This window comes from Trachymyrmex septentrionalis, unplaced genomic scaffold (genome assembly GCF_001594115.1).
Source record: "Trachymyrmex septentrionalis isolate Tsep2-gDNA-1 unplaced genomic scaffold, Tsep1.0 scaffold2, whole genome shotgun sequence".
In the NCBI taxonomy this organism is placed as follows: Eukaryota; Metazoa; Arthropoda; class Insecta; order Hymenoptera; family Formicidae; genus Trachymyrmex; species Trachymyrmex septentrionalis.
In genome coordinates, this window is record NW_017305179.1 from 802,523 (window position 1) to 820,473 (window position 17,951).

Consider the following 17,951-nt stretch of genomic DNA (forward strand, 5'->3'; position numbering starts at 1 on the left):
TAATAAGCCTATTCTTTTTGGCTGAACTTTTGCACCAGTTCATCTTTCTTCCTTTTCTATTCAGGAGGAAAGAAGAGGAAAGAAAATGAACTGGTGCAAAAATTCAGTCCAAAAGAACAGTCCTAATGACAGGCAAAAAAAAATGCTGAAAGCAGTCGTACATCACATTATCCTTATATTTATCCTTTCAATGTACTTCGATTCATTTTGGAGAGAAAACAGACAAAAACGGAGCTCACCTCCCGTCTGTCATCCCGTCAAGTACTTGAATAAGAAAATTGTCGCCGATAACAAAATCACGATGCTTGTGTTAGCAATGACACACGACGCTTACCTTACAGCAAATTTCGTGCGCGACATCTTCGACAGTTCCTGGCGCACAAGATTCAACTTCAAACGATGAAAATCAACGAGAAATGGAAAGACGCCGAGAGATTCAAACGCGCCATCACGATACGTTACAAGTTGCAGACTTCCAGGACTTTTGACCGCGCAAACCAACTTCGAGAATCGCAATATCATACTTTCGATATTACAATCGATGCGCGAGCCAATCGCAATGATCAGATTTGTCGGAACGATTGCAACGCAACGGTGGACCAATCGCAGCAGTCGATTAGTTCAGGAACGAAATTTGAAATATCGAAAAATTATTATTTTAAATAAACAAGCGCTATATAATTTCTTTTCAATAAGGATGCGTTCCATTTGACGCTTACAATGCTCGCGAGCATCATTTGTCCTTGTTTAACATTTGATAAGCAATAAGAATAAAATGATTTAAAGAGCGTCAAGTGAAACGCTGCTAAAAATGATATACTAAGTAAAATTAAATTAAGTATGTCTAATCTTCGAAGTTAGCAATTGCCTTAAAAATTCTCAGTTATATTTTATTCCCTTCCATTCAATCTTTTCGTAACATAATATTTAATAATTCACTCCTTTATGTAAAATTAAAATCCTGAACGGCATAAGACTGTAGATATTATAGTTATTGGAATGTACAGTGTCAAATTTTGACCGCATAAGCCTTTTACATTTCACTTTTCTCACGCTTATCTATTGACTGCAATGTCCTCTATGCTAAGAAAATTCCGCAGCATTTAAAATTAATATATTGTACAAAGTCAAAGATCACAAATCTTATTATATTTTCTTTTAAAGCAAAAGATCACAATTTAACGCTTCGCATAATTTTTATATTTTTCGTCTAATGTCGCACTTTTCTTTTACGTTATACAAACGTAGATATCTCGATCTGAAACTCAAATGATGATTACACGATACGTGTACGTTTTTTTTTTTGCAGGAAAGTTTCGCAAGGAGTTCAGGCGTACCTTCCGATGTTCCCACAACGATGGGACCTGCGCCCATAAAAGCGGATATGTCACGGGTATCTCGGATCCGCTCAAACAGAGATCTCGGAATTACACGAGGTCGATTCATACCATGTCCAACAACAATAATGTTCGGCAAAGCACCGAGGTCATACCTCTCAGTACCATAATCAACATAGCGCAAAACAACGAGAAACAGGAATGAGTCTCGTTTCTCGTATCTTAAATCTGCGCCAAATATTCTTCTACACAATTTCTTCAACCAGTGGAATCCAATTTCTCTTAACGATACCAAGACATCTACAGATTTTCAATAATTAACGATTGAAAGAAATTGGTTCTTAAGAGATTAAGACAAAACGAGCAAAAGTAGGTGAAAATTGAGAAAAATTGCGACAAATGATCATTTTCAGAAGAAGAAGTTCATATTTATTATCGAAGAAAATTGTAATTAAAAAAATATTTGGCGAGTTGCGCTTTGTGTACAGCGAATAAGGTATAATCTCTCTAAAGTCAATAGCTCAGTACATCCATAAATGTAATCGAATAGTTCCTATATAAATTGTTATATAAGTAAACCTCGTTCGCAATGAACTTTTTCAAAGTTCTGCTGAATCGAGATGAACTGAGTTGTATAGTATTCAATTAATGTAATAGGCAATTATATAATGTACATGTCCGCACGATATCGTTAAGATTTGCTGCTTTAAACATTTTACTTTATTATACTGTAGATATAGATGTAGATAACAATGTACATCACAGATCGATAACTGAGTGGAGACCTAAAGAGACGCACGATAAAATTCCAAAAAAGTAAACGTAAGAGTGTAAATATAAAGCGTTATATATCTATTCCGGCACTTAAAGCAGTTATACCTCGTTTTTTTCGTGTCACTTGCAATATTTATTTTTTTTTCCTATAATACATTTCAATCAAAATATATATCTACAAAGTTTAATAAAGTGTATGTAATCCTAACGTTTAAAGCTTAAAGTTATATTATATAAAGTTATTACTAGTGGTATTATATATAAGTTTTTATAAACTGTACAATATGCTACAGCGAATGTGTTTATGCTCGCTTCGTTTCCACTTACATTTACATTTTTATTGCGTAGAAGTGCCGTTCATCATATATAAATTTCCTGCCGAAAGTTCCCATTTTTTTCTCAAAGAATTTTGTAGTTTTTTAAGGCTTTGTATAACTTCGTGTAGTTATACTCTTAAATGTAATTAATCATGGCGAGTTAGAAACAAAATTAATTGATCGTTTTGTCTCAATCGCTCTCTCGCTGTTTTTTTGTAATATATTTGCAAAAATAATTGTCTTACTTCATTAATTAAATACTCTAGTATATTCAAGTTAGACCTTAGATGCACAAATATTGATATTGCGAAAGAAAAAAAAATACTCTGTATTATCTTTATGACAACGGTCGATTTGTATTTCTATAGAACGTGCAAAAACGGCCAGTGAAACTTAAAGCATGTAAATAAAATATAATAAAAAAGGATTCATTATAATAATAATGAAAGAAAAAACTAAATAGACATTAAAATCTGTTCACTTCTGTTACTTTCTTACATTTTCTGTCTTGTAAAATAAACTAGTTAGTTTATCTCACTCTTTTTTTTTCAAACGAGGCTAGGAATCGAAAGAAGAGTGCAGAAATGCGTTAAGAAGGCAGACGGAGAGAACAGAAATGTTAAATATTATTCAAATTGCATATAAAAAAAAGAAAATTGTTTTTATACATGTACAAAGATGCACACTTATTTTACTCAAATTGTATTTTGTTAATATTATAACTACAAACATTTCTCTGTAGGTAGTCATAACATTGAAAAAGTATATGTATATAGGATTATAACATGTCAGTTATATCGTGTCGCAGTCATGGCCCACGCAGAGCTGCCGAGTATATTATATCAATACACGATTAACATTCCTCGCTAAATAATAACCAGTTATAGGTACACTTCGTATATGAAAAGTTATTTCATCGTTATTTCATAATTCAGGCAATAACGTTAGCACGAGGCTACTATTTTAGATATTATTACAAATACGGATTATAGTTCCTATAAGTTAATATGCTTTTTACATGCTTTAAACTTATATTTAATAGCATTTAGTTTAATTCGTGTATCGATTCTTTGAAAAATTTCTTTACCCCTAAATAATAATCAGTAAAGCTTTCAAAGCTTCGAATCCGTCACTGCAATCATGTTATTATTGTTGTATGAAAAAATCCATTTCGATAAAATAAGAAAACATTTTCTGATAACAAATATCGGAAAATAACGAATCTTAATTTTTTTTTCTTTTACGGAAATGAATCTTTTTTTACTTTATTTCGCAATTTTAATTTAATTTACATGCATTGTATGTATCATCTTGGTCTCTTATCTCATATGGTATTTCATAAGCTCATTTTCAATGAAATTCATACACGAGTAAGGCTCTAATTAATTTTGATACACAAATATAAAGCATATAAGACATAAATATCGTAAAATCAATCACATATAATCTTTCGCTTTTAAATTAATGTATAAATGACTAGTGACGGATCAGCGGCTTTAAAGCTATGAATCGCGACGTACACGTCAGATAGTTAGTTTACTGCAATAACTGCATTCGAGACCATAATTTTAACGTTTCTCAATCTGTTAAAATATAATGAATTCACTAACACACTTCCTCGAATATAAATTGGCTGAATTAATAATTATTCTGCGTCCCTGATTCTATAGTGAAGATTGCATGCGCAATTGCATTACAGAATAAATATACAATTATGGATATGCGAATTGAACTATAAGACTTTCGCCCACGCGTGTCGTATATAATCCACGAAGTGACACTTCAACTTGCAGTAAATCGCGAGAGAGACGTGTGAATACGAAGCGCAATAATAATCACACTTTTTAGGCTGCAGCTTTCTCAACAATGGTACTTTCGGGAATTGCGGATTCAATGTTACCTAATTCTGTCTCGACGCTAGCCAATGTCGTTGGACTGTGCGAAACCGCATTTTTTTCATTAGAAGTCGCTTCTAATAGTTCCTTAACACTGACGCTATCGTCCAAGTTATCTTTTTTAACGGGTGACGCGTCAATAGTTATATGAGAGTCAGCATTGGTAATCATCTCTACCTCCTCGTCCATATTGTTCACTGTTCTGATCGTTTCCGTATCTTGATCCTTCTGGGATTCCTGATTCAATGTGCTCGGCTGCTCGGTTTGCGCACTGTCGAATTGTCCCGGCACAGGTTTCTCGTCACTTTCCACCATATTACCACTCTTGGCTTCTTGTTCAGTCTGTTGTTGCGTATTACTGCTAGATTGATTGTTCTGATACTGAGTGCTTCTACCTCTTCCTCGACCGCTCTGCTGATTATCAGGTGGTGGAAGAATAGGTATCGCTGCTTTCGGTCGCCGCAAAGGAGCTACTTGCTGCTGTTGCTGCTGTTGTTGCGCAGGACTGTAGTAAGTACATCCTTGCGGTTGGAACAATTCTTGGGGCGGCGGTGGACCCTGAGGCTGCAATATTAAAGTATACAAAATCATAAAATGTTCATATTGCATCTATCTTTTTTACGATTCTCTTTTTCCTTTTGGTATTTACACATATTTATTTTTCTCACCTGTACTGAAGGATTATATCCCTGATAGCCTTGAAAGTTTGGTGGAAATGTCGGGCCATTTGGACCGGGAACGTAATTAATTATACTAGGTGGTGCTGTTTGAGGTGGTATGAATTGTGGTGGTGGTACTAAGAATGGTGGTGGCGCGTAACTAGCAGCTTGTCCACCAGGCGGCAGAGAAATAACAGGTTGCCCTGCCATAGATGCTGTGGCTGGAGCAACCGGAGAAGACTGCTCAAAATGACTTTGGGGATAACCTGCAACGTTCACGCATGATAAATTAGTTTGCAATATTTCGTCAAATAATTGAAAATAATATATTATTTTTAATATATTTAAATAGAAATAATATATTTAGATAGAGATAACTTTTATATATTTATTTTTTATTTTATAAATATATATGTATATATATGTGTGTACGTATATAATTTTTTCTTACCTTGAGATTCTAGAACGGCTCTTGAATTTCCAGCTAGGTACGCGTATGCACAAGCGACACATTAATTTTAAGTACATGCTTGTATTAGGCCATGTAAAAGCATATATCATAAGAAATGGATTAGGAACATGCGTTAAAGTAAGATAAAGTATCAATATGCGTCATTACCTTGAGGTGGAAAATATCCATGTTGGGCATGTTGAGATGGATAATTCTGTTGTGCGGAAGTTTCCGTAATAGTAGGTCGTTGACGAAGACTGGAATATCGTTTAGGTCTATTTCCAGAATTATCCTGCTGTTGTTGCTGTAATGTTTGTTGTGGCGTATGCGTTTGTTGTTGATGTGATTGCTGTTGTTGTTGCATTCTAGGGGGTACCGTGTTTGATCTGTGTTGATTGGCGGATGTGAAAAAACCTTCTATATAAATTAGAAGAAAATAATAAAAATTAGACATCTCAGCTATGTAATAAAAATTTAAGTTAAAAGTATTAATAAGAAGATATTGTTTAGAAGAAACAATTTCTTTTTTTACATTTATATCCCTAAAGATGTTTCTCAGAATGTCAAAATCAATTTTTACATCAATTTAATTGTCAAATTTTCAAATTAGATTTTTTAATTATTCTTTACAAATCTTAAGGCCAGTATATGTAAACAATTTAATTCGTAAACCATAAGAAAGCGTATCGATCAATCGAGCATTCTAAAATTGTGATTGCTTAATTTACATAAAACCTTTTTATGTGTAATGGCCTTTTTTATCATCAGATTTACCTATTATGAATATATCTATAAAATTTCTTATTCTTTAAATATCATTGTACTTGACAAAAACTCACTGTTGTGTCGTGCAGATTGATGATACTGACTACCATCATTAATATTAAGTTGTTGTTTCATATCATGAGCAAGCTGGTGCTCTTCATTATGCTGTGTGGTATTATTCCTTCGATTCTCTATTGTAACCGGGCCCGGGCCGCGGCCTTTCGCTTTATTCTCAACTATTCTGTTAGTGACCATGTTGTTATTAGCATTGGACTTGAAACCTCTTCCACGCGTCCTACTTGCGACCAAGCTTACAGACTCTTGGGTGTTCCTCTTGTTATTTTCCCTTGATAATGGCTTGGTATTAGTCAACTTTTCTGCGTCACCACCAGAACCAGTGTTTCCATTTGTATTTTGATTTTGAGTAATGTGTCTACCATCTTTTTTCCAAGATGTATTAGTGGATTCATCTGACGCCTTATTTTCACTTCTGTAATAACATTTTTATCAAAATATACCATCTTGTTACTAATAAAAAAACTTGTTTACAAATATAATACAAGAAAACTGTTACACATACATGGATGTATTGGAAGCAATAGCAGGCTTAGTTTTTGCATTATCCTGGGATTGAAGCGGCGGGAAGTTTTGGGTTTTATTCTGTGTTTTATTCTTGCTGCTATACCAAGCTGACGAAATTACAGGTTCCTCTACTTTGTTTGGAGTATTCTATATCACAAAGAAAAATTGATAAAACTTGTAATAATTAATCGTGATAAACAACATCGTATATTTCGCAGCATTTACCTTACTATTACCAAGAGCGGGAAAATCTTCGTTATTTTTATGGAAGCGTCTGTTATTTCCTCTACCAGTTGTAGTCTTTCCATAAGCGTCTTCATCCTCCCAATTCCTTGTATACTTGTTAGGTCCACGACTGAGAAAATATGTCATATATAACATGATAAAAAAAATTAGGATTTAAAGAAAACAAAACTCCGCGATAAACTCACCCATATCTTCTTCTCCTTCTAGCTCTAGGTGGCCCTTCTTCATTTCTAATATCATAACCATACGTTGCTATCAATTCCTCAGGTCTTTTTGGAGCTTGCTCTTCGTCATTGTATCGGTCGTGGTCCCATCTGTCTTCCTTATCTTTCCATACCTTCTTTTCCTTGGTTTCTTTTGCATTCGTCTGCTGTTCTGTGTTATTCTCAGTTACTTCATCAGTTGTACGATCATCATGCTCATAAAACGTTCCTCGTTTCGGTATATACTGTGGGTTACGTCTGTCCTCATCATCATCCAACTTCTTCTGTGGTTTTTCCTCTTCTTGTCCATCTCCACTTTCACGTTGTTCCCCGCCTTCTTGTGATTCGGCATCTGAGTCGCTTTCATAAATGTCACATTCTGAATCTTGATGTCCATCAGTTTGTTCACTACTCTATAGAAAAAAAGCAGATTGGTCAATATAATATATTAAAACTAGTTTCAAATTATTTTTGAAAGCTAAATATATATCAATAGAATGTCAATCAAAATTTATTTGTGTCAATTATTTATCAATTGTGTATTTTTAATATATGTCAATTATATATACATAAATATTTTTTTATTTTTCTACGATTAGTCCTTATCTTCATCAACCTATTGATTGATTCCACTGATTAGCTATCTGTGTAATCTTTATTTAGTCAATATTATGATAAAAGAAAAAGCAGAAAACAATGCTTTTGTATGTAATATTGTTAAATTACATAAATTAACTAAAGTGGAGATAATTGATTTTTCTCTCCTTATCTCTTTCTCACCTTCATCTATTCGTCATATTTTTTTAAATAAAACTATACAGTATATATAAAAATATATATCTGACCTTAAGCAATTAATCTTGCAATAATTCTTTTGTAGATTAACAGTTAACTTTCTGCAAACGAAAGATTTGATTAACTGTAACATTTTTTCACTAATTCTAATATCCAATAATACATATCTTGCTAATTAATTTTTAATAATGAAATAAAGCCTAGAGATCATTTAACAAATAAGAGTTTTAACTTTAACAGAATAATATAAATTGAATACAACTCATTCTGAATGAATTGATACATCCAAGCAAATCAAAAGCCAATAATTTCTTTCCTTTCTCCCCCCCTTCTCTCTCTCTCTCTCTCTCCCACTCACTCTCTCTCTCTCTCTCTCTCTCTCTCTCTCCCCTTTTCTTTTCTTTTAGCTAAAGTATCCTTAGCTAAAAGCAAGAAAGTCGATGAAGCAATTGATAAAACGATAAAAAATTATAGAAATATCAGAAAAAAACATCCAAATTACAAATAATGTATTCATAAGAAAAAGATGATATCTAGAGAACCTCTATCAGTACTGGTCCACGACCTCCACGATTAAGCCATAAAGCAGACTTTCGTGACGCTGATTGAAGATAAAATTAATAAGCGCCGAATAATCGCTGCATGTTTTCAGATGGAGAGATTCTCGTCTGCGATCTTTTATACGAGAAAGTTCGCCTGAGGTTTGGGGGGGGAAATCGCGAAGCGCGCGCGGAAACGCAGCGCTAATCCGAGCAAACGGGGTGGATTCTCATGCAGATCGACATTCGTCTCTCAGGGACTTATCCTCTCGGCGATAATCGAGTTCCACTTACTTGAGTTTCTTTTGTAGCGTTTAGCTCCTCGTACGAATCCGAGAGATCGTCGGAACCGCATGACTGATTGGATTTACGACGTCGCCGTGTATCCGACATTGCTTCGTTCAGCACTGAGAGATATTACGTGTTTCGTTTCCTCGTGTCGGCCCTGAGAACGGATGAGAAACAAGGGGAAAAAAAATTACTCCGAATCTCCGCGAAATATCCCGCGATGCGTCGAGCAGACCTCTCGTCATGAAACCGAACGTCCGTGTATTGTCAAAGCTCGACAAGAGTGACGAGTGTTGACTCTGAATCAGCGAAAACACCTGGCGACAAAAACGCGAACTTTTCCGGAAGTTCGTTAACTAAAGGTGCCTTTTCATGTTGATGCTCGACGTTCATTGGCTGCGTTCAGCTGACTCAAGAGTTGAGTGAGTGCTCGCTGTTATTGGTATATTTTTTAGATCATCCAATCAAAATTTTAGATCTACAATTTGAAAGTGTGAAAAGTCTTTGAAGTTTGTGGAATAACTTCAAAGAAAAATTTAGGAACTAATTAAATCAAAATAAGAAAGGACTATGAATATGGGTGTTAGTGCTCTTGCAGCTGATTGGCATATTCCGTTAGAACTAGAAATATAGACCAAACAGGTACAAGAGTTTACTGAGCGCTCAGTGAGTGATTGTAGTACTAAATGCACCCATTGGTAGTACACTGGAAAATTACTAGGTACCGATCGATGTGAGTGGATGTGCAATTGCGCCGCTTCCTTTTTGTTTTTTCTTCTCCGAATAAAGACGCACCCTAGTTTGTTCGTCTCCCTCCTCACCGTCCATCAATCGTCGCGCAATCGCGAGCGGACACGAAGTACAAGCTGCGCAGCTGTCAATTATATACATGTTTGACGCACATTACCGTATGGCGTATACGCGGCGATTGGCGATCAAAACATGATATGACATGATAGAATAGCCGAGAAAGATGTGGGGAAACTATTGGGATGTCTACAATGTGTTGTGTGTGTTGATCACCCTCGTTCACGGACACGATTTTCGGCACTTTGACGACACGGTCATATTCAAGATCAACTGGCCCGGAAAGAGTGACGCAGATTTACTGGTGAGTACACCCGGCGCAGATCTTATCTAACCGATCCCCGTGAACTCTCGAGCGACGATACCGTCATTTGTCCGACGTGTGCTCCGGATCTTTTCTCCTTTTCAGGAATCTCACGCGAACGCGGAGCCGTATTTCATAACCACCGCCAACAACGAGCGGTACAAATGCGTCATCCCGGACGCGACCGAGCAGGAGCATGAATACAGCGAGACGTATGATGGGCCAAATCCAATACAGCTACTCCAACCGATATTTGCTCAAAATAGTTGCTCTTATAGGGTACACGACATAGGCGTTTATATCATCTATTATTTTCATTTTTCTTGATACTAAGTTCTTTTTGTAATACATTCCCATCAACTTAACATTATTATATTTGTCACATAACAATTTTTTTAGACGTTTTAATTGACTCTAAATTCTTTAGAGTAAATCATACTTTAAAGAATTTAGAGAACATACAGAGAGTTTTAGGATTTAGAATCTCTATTCTATAATTCATTAATTAAATTTGAAAGATTTGTTGTATGACAAATGTAATATTGGCTGTAGTCAGCAAAATATTAGCAATTTGTCTACTAATTACTGGTAAATTCTATTAAAATATTCAGCAAATTGATATCAATTGCATTAAACTTGTGTTGCGCTGATAAAAAAAACTTACTTGACATAATAAGAGACAAATTGCCGACAAAAACCAATCAAAATTTTAATTGATTTTTGCTGTTAATTTGCTATTAGATTGTCGGCAAACTTTGTTCTATTTTGCTGTCACAATTTGTGGTGGATTTTATTATATACATGCCACTATTTTGATGTCATTAAATATAATAGAATTTGCATTAATTTGGTACTTTTTTATCAACAAAATTTACAGCAAGCATTTGATGCAATTTGTTTTCAAACTCGACTGACTAGGTTCATACAGTATAGATCAAAAGACATCTGTAAGTTCTAAAGACGTGATCAGATTGGAGATTGAGATTGAGATCGGATTGGATTTTAACCAATCAAAGCAAAGTTTATTAAATTTGAGATTGATTTTATCTTTTCTGATTGGTTAAATTTCAATCTCTAGTCTAATCATGCCTTAAGGACGTTTCAAGGACGTTCCTAAGATACAGTTTACTGTGTAGATTTTTAATAAACATCGCTCGTTGCTAATTTCTTACCTGAATTTAATTTTGACACATAGCTAGAGTCATACTGGACTTACGAATTGTGCCACGGTAGATACGTACGCCAGTATCATGAAGACAGAGAAGGAAAAAAGATTAAGATGCAGGAATATTACCTTGGCACGCTGGACAAAGCGCAAAGGGCGAAACTCTCGGCCTATTATGATGAACAGGCGAAGAATCCAAACAGGAAGTTATATATACCCATCAAGAAGATCGACGGGATTAACATGCCGTACGTCGAAATCGAGATGACTGACGGTACAATGTGTGATTTGAATAACAAACCGAGAACTGTCAAGATATTGTACGTCTGTTATAAACATGGTAAACACGATGTGTATTCGCTGAAGGAAACCATGTCCTGCGAATATGAAGCGATTGTTCTATCGCCAGTATTGTGCAATCATCCCGATTACAAACCACAAGACACTGGGGAGAATCAAATTACGTGTCAGCCTGTGGATAATGCACTGAAGAAACCAAAGTCGCTTATGATGATGGAGCTAGAAAGTCTAAAAATCCGACAGCAAGCGAGGGTAAATCTGCAAAGAGTTTGATATTTGCACTCTTTTATTAAGCTTCTTCTTTACTTTCTACTTTCCTTGAAATATTATTTGACACATATTTATACCTTGTTTACGCGTATATATTAGTAGCTATATCTGTTCTGTTTTTTATTAATTGAGCCAAGTATTTTGCAAAATAACGGTATGTTAAAGGGATTCTAAAGTCGTGTGTTTTATTGACTTTAAAAGCGATTATTTTCTATATTTTTTTATATTTTAACTGCCTTTACATATTTAAAAATTCTTTTCCACAATTAAAGTATAAACAGTAATATAGTCAACTTTATGTCAAAAAAAGTTGCAAAATTATAATTTTGTTATCAGCTTGACTCACACATACAATGGTGCAGACTTATAACAGTATTTGCTTTCTACAAGTTTTATTCTTTGTATGTCTAAAACAGTTTTGGTTTGTGTTAAGGATTATATGAATAATGTTGAGTTTTTTTAGAATTATTAGGTTTAGATATCTAATATGAAAGATTAGTTACTTAGAAAATTTGTACGTATGAATGCGCGCGATATTGATGCAGTAGTGTATAATAATGTGTCAATGATACATAAATTGTATGATGTAAGTCTTGTTAAGTCAATAAAATAGACGACTTTGAGATCCTCTTAATAACAGAGAAGCTTGCGTCACGTACTAAAATTTGTTAATGATTTTAGATCTGAAAATTTCACAATACTATAGAGAATACTGCTTTTATTCTTTAAACTATTAATACACTTAGATTTAACTAAAGCTTGTATAATTTTGATAAATAATAGTACTTTAATAATATTCTGTGAAACTTTAGTTTTCAATACTAGGCATTTGATTTCTTTCTTTTCGTTTCAGTTTACCATTTATTTACTGTCTTAATTTGTTGCACAGGATGACAAGCCGCAGAAAGTGTATGCAATCCTCCATGTAGATAAGGAGGGCCAGGTCAGAATATTTTGCATATATGGGAACAGGATTAACGCTTGTTGATCATTATATAGTATTAGTTTGTGCAAATGTTATTTTCATTCTGTCCCTTCTTAATCTACATATTCCGATACGTTGTCCATTATTACTTCACCAATATTTAATTCCCCCTTTTTGGCATTTATAAAATTATATTTAGTATTATTACATAACATATAATTTCCTATTCTTACACATATTGCTAGTATACTTTAAATAATATTGTGCAATTGTGTTGCCATTATCATTTCTACGTTGTATTAATAATAACAGCAGTGAATGAGAAACACATAATAATAATAATATGTAATTACTTTATATGCACTTGAAATAATCTATTATATCATGCTACATTTACAGTTCATCATGTACAATTTGCACATTAATTGTATTTATGCACGATGATAATTCTTTTCATAATCAAGTAAACAAATCTTTTTTATCAATTATATAGTTTCATCGCGTAGAATTTATTATAATGAATTGATTACAGGATGGCGAACCAAGAGTGAGGGTTGAGATACATCCACTGGATGTCCCAGATAAACATGATAATATCGATGAATCCATCAGTGCAATGCAAACTGATCAGAATATTAGTCCTGCCGAAGTTAGTCCTGTCCAGAATTTCCTCAGTGGAAAGAATTGTCTGCACGGAGTATGTATCTTTAGCTATCACTCATTTTGTTCTCGTTGAACAATATATTTTTTTAATGATGTGTTTTCTTTATTCTTAGGGCAACGGTTGGTGGAAGTACGAGTTTTGTTACGGGCGTTCTGTCGTTCAATACCACATAGAACGAGATGGTACAAAGACGATTGTCAATCTTGGTAGATTTGATAAACAGAAACATTTGGAATGGATCGCCGCGCATCCACAAAAGAAACCCAAACCATTAGAATTAAGGAAACACCTCTCACATTTTTACAGCGATGGAAGTAGCTGTGATAAGACTGGAACTTCTAGACAAACCGAAGTATGCGTTGCTATGAAATTTAAAAAATATTGTTGATTTGGAAAAAGATAAAAATTACCTTTCAATTTCATTTTATGATAATTGTAAGAGAAATTTTTATGTTTTTATTGATTGTAATAAAACAAATTGAATATTTTCTTAATAATTGATAAAACATTTTCCAAATTAGAATGTCTGTCGCAATATTTAAAATACTTTAAAATGCTGAAATTCTTGAGTTTTGATTTGCGTCAATCTTCTTCCAAATCAAAAATGGCTTCTTATAACGTCTACAGATATCTATAATTTCATTTCACTTTCCTTACCTTACGTTTGTTTTAGGTAAAACTAAAATGTGTGGAGAACCATACTGCAAGTCCATCTAGTGTATCATTATTTTTATTGGAACCAAAAACTTGTGAATACGTTCTGGGAGTCGAATCACCGTTAATCTGTGATATCTTAGAATATGCCGACGAAAATGGACTTCTGAACGATAAGTTCGAAGCGAATTTCGATAAATTGAAATCTATGGCCTTGCACGCAGAACAAGACAATTTAGACGAACGAATAGCTAACGGAGATGATTAAAATAATTGATTTGTCTTCTTAATGTCGGTTAAAAACCATCAAAGCCATTATTGTTTAAATATCATAATTCTAAAAAAATGTTCATTGTTTATTGAGTATAAAAAGAATTACATTCTATAAAACAAATGAGTGAAATTGAAATTAATTAACTATATTACATATAATTGTGTTTGATATTATTATAAAAAAAACTTGCATTCCAAAACGATCTAACAATATAAATATTTAATAGATTCCGCGTGTAAATATTCTCTCGTTTGTAAAAGTGCATATCAAAATCGTATTCCAGTACATGCAAAGCTTATAATATGTCAATATCCAAACAAACTTTTGGAAAATAATTTTTTTTTAGCTAAATCAGAGGTATACATGAAACTTTCTATTTCGGCTTATCTCTTTTCTATCCGGACGATATCAGGATAGATGAAATAAAAGCTTCTAAGATTCTACGAAGAAGACAGCGTTTTGAATGTCCAAAATTTTCAGTATATAGTATTGTTCTGTTTACTCCTGGTCAGGAATTAAGGGACGTCTTTAGCCGATGTTCAGGCCGACGCCGACGCGAAATTGCTGCTTCTTGTGATTCAGGAAGCCGCTTATGATTAATGAGGCCCCAGGGATTGGGTGCAGCCTCTTCTCGAACACGGCACCCATGCTGGTCTCCGAATTGACAAATCCCCGACAGATAAAGTCCGCATATGGAATGTCTACACGGTACACGATTGTTCCTATAGACTCGTGTATCCGTGTGTTTGTCTCAATCTCAACTCCGAGCTGTAACTGCTCGCTCGCTTTCCGATGGTAACAGATGTGGATGCCGGCCTCGCCGAACGTGGCGGACAACGTGGTGGGACCGGTGCTGTGCCGAAATGCGGCACACATCACTGTTTGCTGACCGCCAGGTATTAGAGAACCACGTAAACACGCGACTTCCGTGCCAAGAGCGATTCTCGGCGTAATTGCCTGCAAGTAGTGCAACACCAGGGTGCCGTGCAGCTTCACGAGGTTTGGATTCGCCAGGGTTAGCGCCAAGGTACAGTCGTCCGAGCGGTACTCCAGTCCGGAACTGAACGCCTTGTATTTCTTGTCAATGATCTGTGTAGCGAGCTTGAATCTATATCTGCAGCCGAGCGTGTGCACGAAGCTGGCGCTCATGTTACCACTAGGCGTAATCTCACCTGAGATCACCGGGTACTTCTCCGTAAATCCCACCCGCTTGGTACCAACATAATTCACACCGACCTTGAGGCCATACGGTGTCACAGAACTCAGAGTAATCCTATAAGTCACGTTGAAGTGCTTGCTCAGAGTTTTCTTTAACAATAAATATGCGCCCTCGAAGTTCTGCGGATAGAGCGCCTTGGTTTTTGCATGAAGATCCTCGAAACTGCTGGGGTTACCAGGCTTCCTGTCCACCTCCTCGAAACAAGGAATGCATGGCGGTTCTTTCTGGCAGACTGGAGTCATGAAAAGCTCGCGTTTGTTGATAAGCGCTTGGACGATACCCATTATGACAAGGACGTCATTTTCCGATGAATAACTAATTTATTTTAACATTAATCTACCAATTTTTTAACACGCGCGCATTCGATACGTATCGATCTTCATTCTGTGTTTGGTCTTCTGTGTCGATATTTCATTAATAAAAATTGATTAGGGATTAAAGTATTTCAATGATGAATGATTCTTTTGATACCAAAATTATATGAATTATACATTTTTTGAGAATCAGCGTTACGTGTCTATTCTATAGATTAAAAATATTAAAATGTTTCCCCATAAATAAGAATCTTCAAAAATTTTAGAATACAGTTCTAGAATTTTAATAAATGAAGAAAATGTATTATATACGTACATGTACAATCTACATGATTAATATATCTTAATACATTTTTAAAATGTCCTCTTTAGTGATTTTTTTCTTTAGTTTAAAAAAAATAGAAATCTATTAATTTACTGTAATGGACGAAAGTTTTTAAACGAACGAAGTTTTTAACAATTACAGTAATTTTATAGTTAATTTTTCTTAGAGATATTTTTTTCTTCGTTTATACAAAATAATTTTTTTTCAACTTCGCCAGATAGATTTGCCAGACAGATTTGTAAATCTTCGTTCCTTCGTATTATCTTATATTTTATTTACATTACATTAAAAACAAAAAAATAAGTATGGTGATCATGGCTTAGAGCTTTACGTGACTGCTCTGTGTGCCAAAGATCTGAATTCAAATTCACCCAGCATTCAAAACACATATCGAAAATGTAAAATTTAAATATTAATCGGAGGCTCTCAGACTTAAAAACTATAATAAGGTAAATGGAGTGCGACGCAACAAGTGCACTGCTATGCCAGAGATCCCAGACAGATTCAAAGAATTTTTCATGCGCTTGTAGCTTCTCTTCGGGGATATGGTAAATCCACCAAGAGTATCTATTGCCAAGAAAATCTTTCAAAAACTGCCATTCGGAACTGGCGTTAAATTATAGAGTATGTCTCTGTATACAACCTGCGTGCGCAATATTTATCAAATAAAATTTACATATTATAAAGCAATGATTGACGAACATCAACCTTATTTATATTTACAAAATTTGTATTTGCCATACAAATTTTGCAAATATAAATAAGGTTGTACCGACAATCATTGTACATCTTTATAATATGTAAATTTTATTTGATAATTATATATATATATATTTTTGCGTACCAATTACTGCGCTGTGTTGATGCTATCATTGCCCGATATACACATACCAAATTTTATTTGATGTTATCTCTTGGAAGATAAACCGAAAGTATCTTTGCCATAATAACTTCCCTGATGAAAATAAAAATCGGAGCTTAAGTCGAATGTATAATGGAAGAGTAATAGAAGCATTATCACATAAACAAAGCTTTATCACATTCATAAACACTTCTTTTACATTTCGTTATTTCAATTTTCGTCTCCTAGAATTAAATAGAATCTTTGCTGGATCTAAATCGGCTATATCAAATTTTCATAGCTAAAATACTCTCAATGGTTTACCATTGCCTTTCGAGAGATGACAATCAAATAAAATCTGATATGTATGTTCTGGATGAATTTGAAGATCCAGATCTTTTTGGCACATGTAGTCATGCAAATCTCTATGTCCCTACAAGACTTTATATATATATATATGTCATTAATAAAAAGTAATTCTGTTCTCACGATGAAAAACAAAGCGATAGATACATAAGACTTTTAGGCATTTACAGATCATTATCGTTCGTGTTTACTCCGAGCAGTAGAGTGCATACAAAGGAGATACTGTTTTCTTTTTCGATAAGTACAAAGTGCGCTAGATTAGAAATGTTTGATCAAACATATTTTAATCTTTTTGAATATGTGTTTTTTGTAATTTTTTATTAGTTTTGTGAAAATAGAAACGAATCTTATTAACTTTCTAATGATCACAATATATCTAACATAATATATATTTTTATATATTTTTTAATATGTGTAATATTATAGTTAACTTTTCTCAAGATATTTTTTTTCCGTTTTTATGAAATGATTTTTTAAAACATCGATTTTTTTCTACATAGATTTAAACAAATTTTTCTTCCTCTGTAATAATTTTATCTTTTATATTTTTTATTATTTTTATATTTTTACACTATAGATAGTAACATGAAAAAAACTTTGTCTCTACGCGAGGTAGCTTTTATACGCATCTCCAATATTTTATACATTATGTAAGCTAGGCGTAACGTGTAT

General features: G+C 34.1%; 4 protein-coding genes across 8 annotated transcripts in view; 2 read left to right on the forward strand and 2 right to left on the reverse strand.

Annotated features, from left to right (window-relative positions):
• LOC108747428 (orexin receptor type 1-like) overlaps positions 1 to 3,616 on the forward strand; it is a 42,522-nt gene extending 38,906 nt beyond the window's left edge. The window contains exon 7 of one of the 3 annotated variants that reach the window (XR_001939238.1): positions 1,310 to 1,385. Coding sequence is in view for 1 of the 3 variants with exons in the window: in XM_018484873.1 (XP_018340375.1) it covers positions 1,310 to 1,542 (233 nt within the window). In the remaining 2 variants the exon portion in view is untranslated. Of the gene's footprint in view, positions 1 to 1,309 lie in introns of all 3 variants that reach the window. The other 2 variants (XR_001939239.1, XM_018484873.1) reach the window with 2 other exon arrangements.
• Positions 3,617 to 3,668: 52 nt separating this feature from the next.
• On the reverse strand, positions 3,669 to 9,118 carry LOC108747321 (protein CASC3). Of its 2 annotated transcripts, XM_018484709.1 has the most exons (9): positions 8,858 to 9,118; positions 7,212 to 7,642; positions 7,006 to 7,135; positions 6,779 to 6,927; positions 6,273 to 6,688; positions 5,602 to 5,850; positions 5,434 to 5,466; positions 4,992 to 5,248; positions 3,669 to 4,887 (listed from the first exon to the last, which is right to left on the reverse strand). In XM_018484709.1, the coding sequence occupies exons 1-9, from the start codon at positions 8,954 to 8,956 to the stop codon at positions 4,273 to 4,275; spliced, it is 2,379 nt and encodes a 792-aa protein (XP_018340211.1). In that variant the 5' UTR covers positions 8,957 to 9,118; the 3' UTR covers positions 3,669 to 4,272. The 2 variants fall into 2 exon arrangements, with proteins under 2 accessions (XP_018340211.1, XP_018340212.1); XM_018484710.1 differs by lacking the exon at positions 5,434 to 5,466.
• Positions 9,119 to 9,694: 576 nt separating this feature from the next.
• LOC108747335 (endoplasmic reticulum lectin 1) lies at positions 9,695 to 14,249 on the forward strand. 2 transcript variants are annotated; one of them, XM_018484735.1, is made up of 7 exons: positions 9,825 to 9,962; positions 10,068 to 10,241; positions 11,158 to 11,679; positions 12,587 to 12,640; positions 13,155 to 13,319; positions 13,399 to 13,638; positions 13,960 to 14,249. In XM_018484735.1, the coding sequence occupies exons 1-7, from the start codon at positions 9,825 to 9,827 to the stop codon at positions 14,206 to 14,208; spliced, it is 1,542 nt and encodes a 513-aa protein (XP_018340237.1). In that variant the 3' UTR covers positions 14,209 to 14,249. The 2 variants fall into 2 exon arrangements, with proteins under 2 accessions (XP_018340239.1, XP_018340237.1); XM_018484737.1 differs by lacking the exon at positions 12,587 to 12,640 and having other exon boundaries at positions 9,695 to 9,962.
• A 144-nt stretch (positions 14,250 to 14,393) lies between these two features.
• LOC108747375 (mitochondrial import receptor subunit TOM40 homolog 1-like) lies at positions 14,394 to 15,893 on the reverse strand. Its single transcript, XM_018484799.1, has one exon. The coding sequence runs from the start codon at positions 15,715 to 15,717 to the stop codon at positions 14,743 to 14,745; it is 975 nt and encodes a 324-aa protein (XP_018340301.1). The 5' UTR covers positions 15,718 to 15,893; the 3' UTR covers positions 14,394 to 14,742.
• Positions 15,894 to 17,951: the final 2,058 nt, after the last annotated feature.